At 35.3% G+C, this 2,182-nt stretch overlaps 1 protein-coding gene across 1 annotated transcript in view; it reads left to right on the forward strand.

The window, feature by feature from the left end:
* Positions 1–297: 297 nt before the first annotated feature.
* Positions 298–2,182, forward strand: part of LOC106535782 (complement factor H) — a gene marked incomplete at its 3' end in the record, with an annotated part of 15,115 nt that continues 13,230 nt past the window's right edge. The window contains 5 exon segments of the mRNA XM_014032864.1: positions 298–461; positions 573–755; positions 873–978; positions 1,101–1,177; positions 1,254–1,436. Of these exon segments, the coding sequence (XP_013888318.1) occupies positions 392–461; positions 573–755; positions 873–978; positions 1,101–1,177; positions 1,254–1,436 (619 nt within the window).

The raw sequence follows: 2,182 nt of genomic DNA on the forward strand, positions 1-2,182 counted from the left end.
TTTCCAAACAGCAATTAATTCGCACTTATTTGCACTTATACACATTTACTTCATAATTTGTGAGTGTTGCATTTTTGTGTAAATTTATATATGTTTTTATTAAACTTATTCAGGAGTTTAAATGTTATTTGTCTGCACGCAGATACTTAAAGCAGAGCTTAGTACATTTAAGGTTGTGTTTAAAATACAGTATATGCTTTGGGGGTGGTTTGTTCTCTTTTTTTTCAGCTTGTGAGCCAGATTGTGAGTCTGAACACACTTGAGTAATCATTGAGCAATCGCTCCTTTTTTTCCTCTCCTCTCCAATGAAATTCAAAGCTKCTTCTCTGTATAACAGTGTGGTGCTCTGTGGGGTCTTGCTCTGTTTGGTGGTTCAGAGTATGAGGATAAAATGAACATAATCACTAAAATCTGGGTCCTACTTTTGTGGGCGCAAACACTGACCTTTGTGAAATGTCAAGGTAAGTCTTAGAAATGATGTTATTGTTAGTTTTTATTTTAATTTTATATTCATTTGTTCTTGATTTCAACAAACTGATGCACATCTGTATTTACTGGTTGCCGTCCCTCAGAGTGTTCCCTCGATAAGTTTTTAAAAGGCCCATTCTATGATTCCAATTTTGACACAACTGGTATGGCGGCAACATATCCCAGTGGAAAACAAYTGAGAGTGCCCTGCACTGTTGGCTACTCTGGCTTTTTCAAGCTGATCTGTTCTGAGGGAAACTGGGTAACTATGGGCTCAAAATGCCAAGGTAAGTTATTTTACATCCCTTTTTTAGATCACATTCTTGTTAAATGGAATAACATACATCAGTATGTTTTTAATGCACTGTATTCACCCAAAGTCTTTCTTGTCTGCATATTTTAAGCAAAATCATGCGGCCATCCCGGGGAAGCTCAGTTTGCAGATTTTGAACTTGAAATTGGAGACGATTTTATCTTTGGTTCACAAGTTCTTTATAAGTGCCAAAAAGGGTATAATAAAAATACTTCATTATTTCTCAACAAAAAGTACACTATGGGTTTTGATCATGTTGGTTTTGTAAATGTGGCTGTTTTATGATTTCCTCTTTTTTTTTTTAATAAACTCATTTCAGGTATCATATGGTCAGTCGAGCAAATCGCCGGCGTTGCAAAGCAGACGGCTGGGATGGGGTTATTCCTGTGTGCGAACGTATGACTTGAAATCAACAAGTTTTCTAATTTTATAACTCTTTTTGAATTTCACTAACAATTGTTTGTTTTTGCAGCCATTCGTTGTCCATCTTTTCATGTTGCCTCAAACATCCACATCATAGGGGATCCAGAGGGAGCAAACTTTGGCAACGTAGTTCGGTTTAGCTGCAAGTCGAGCAGTGAAATCTTGAAAGGATCACCTGAGGTTTATTGTGATGAAAATGGAGAGTGGGTTGGTCGAATTCCAAGTTGTGAAGGTACAAAATACCAGAATAAAACACAWATRGTTAGCCTCATAACATATACAGGTATGCCTAAGTCATTTGTGYCCAAATATGTCTTGGGCAATTATGCTATGAGGCTAACGAAATGCAATCCATAACTTAAAACACCTAAAATGCTAATAAATGTTTGTAACTTTTTGATCTAACATCAAATTTTAAATTTAGCACTAAACAAAAAAAATCTGAAAGTCAACATAGTCCTTCTATGGGACACCAAGTGTAAAATGAAATGTTGAAAGGTTTCACTAACATATTTTTCATTATTTAGCTCATAACATTTTATTATTATTTAGCTCACCATTCTTACATTTAGCTCATGTTTACTCTGTTATATTTTTATTGTTAAAAAATATATTTAAATATTAAATCCTAAATCTAAATTTAAAAGTTAAACCTTAAATGTTGAAGTTCATATTTAGGTATTTTGGAATGGAATGCATCCTTTGCTGTTGGTGCTCGGCTCATGTTATGATGTCATCATTCTGAGACAATAGCAACCGCTAGTGCTCCAATGCAGCTAAAGCTTCACTATAAGAAAATAAACTTGCAGTTATGGCTGGTGGAGCACAGGTACCACTCATATTGTTTTTTATTAACACATTCCTGAATTTAGATTTTAAATAGTATCTTCAGCAGCATTAGCAGCGGCCAGTGGCGGCWAGCAGRGGCCATTGTTTATGTTTATCGCAGGATGATGACATCATACTGATTATCTTACA

The sequence above is a fragment of the Austrofundulus limnaeus genome, unplaced genomic scaffold (genome assembly GCF_001266775.1).
Source record: "Austrofundulus limnaeus strain Quisiro unplaced genomic scaffold, Austrofundulus_limnaeus-1.0 Scaffold1560, whole genome shotgun sequence".
In the NCBI taxonomy this organism is placed as follows: Eukaryota; Metazoa; Chordata; class Actinopteri; order Cyprinodontiformes; family Rivulidae; genus Austrofundulus; species Austrofundulus limnaeus.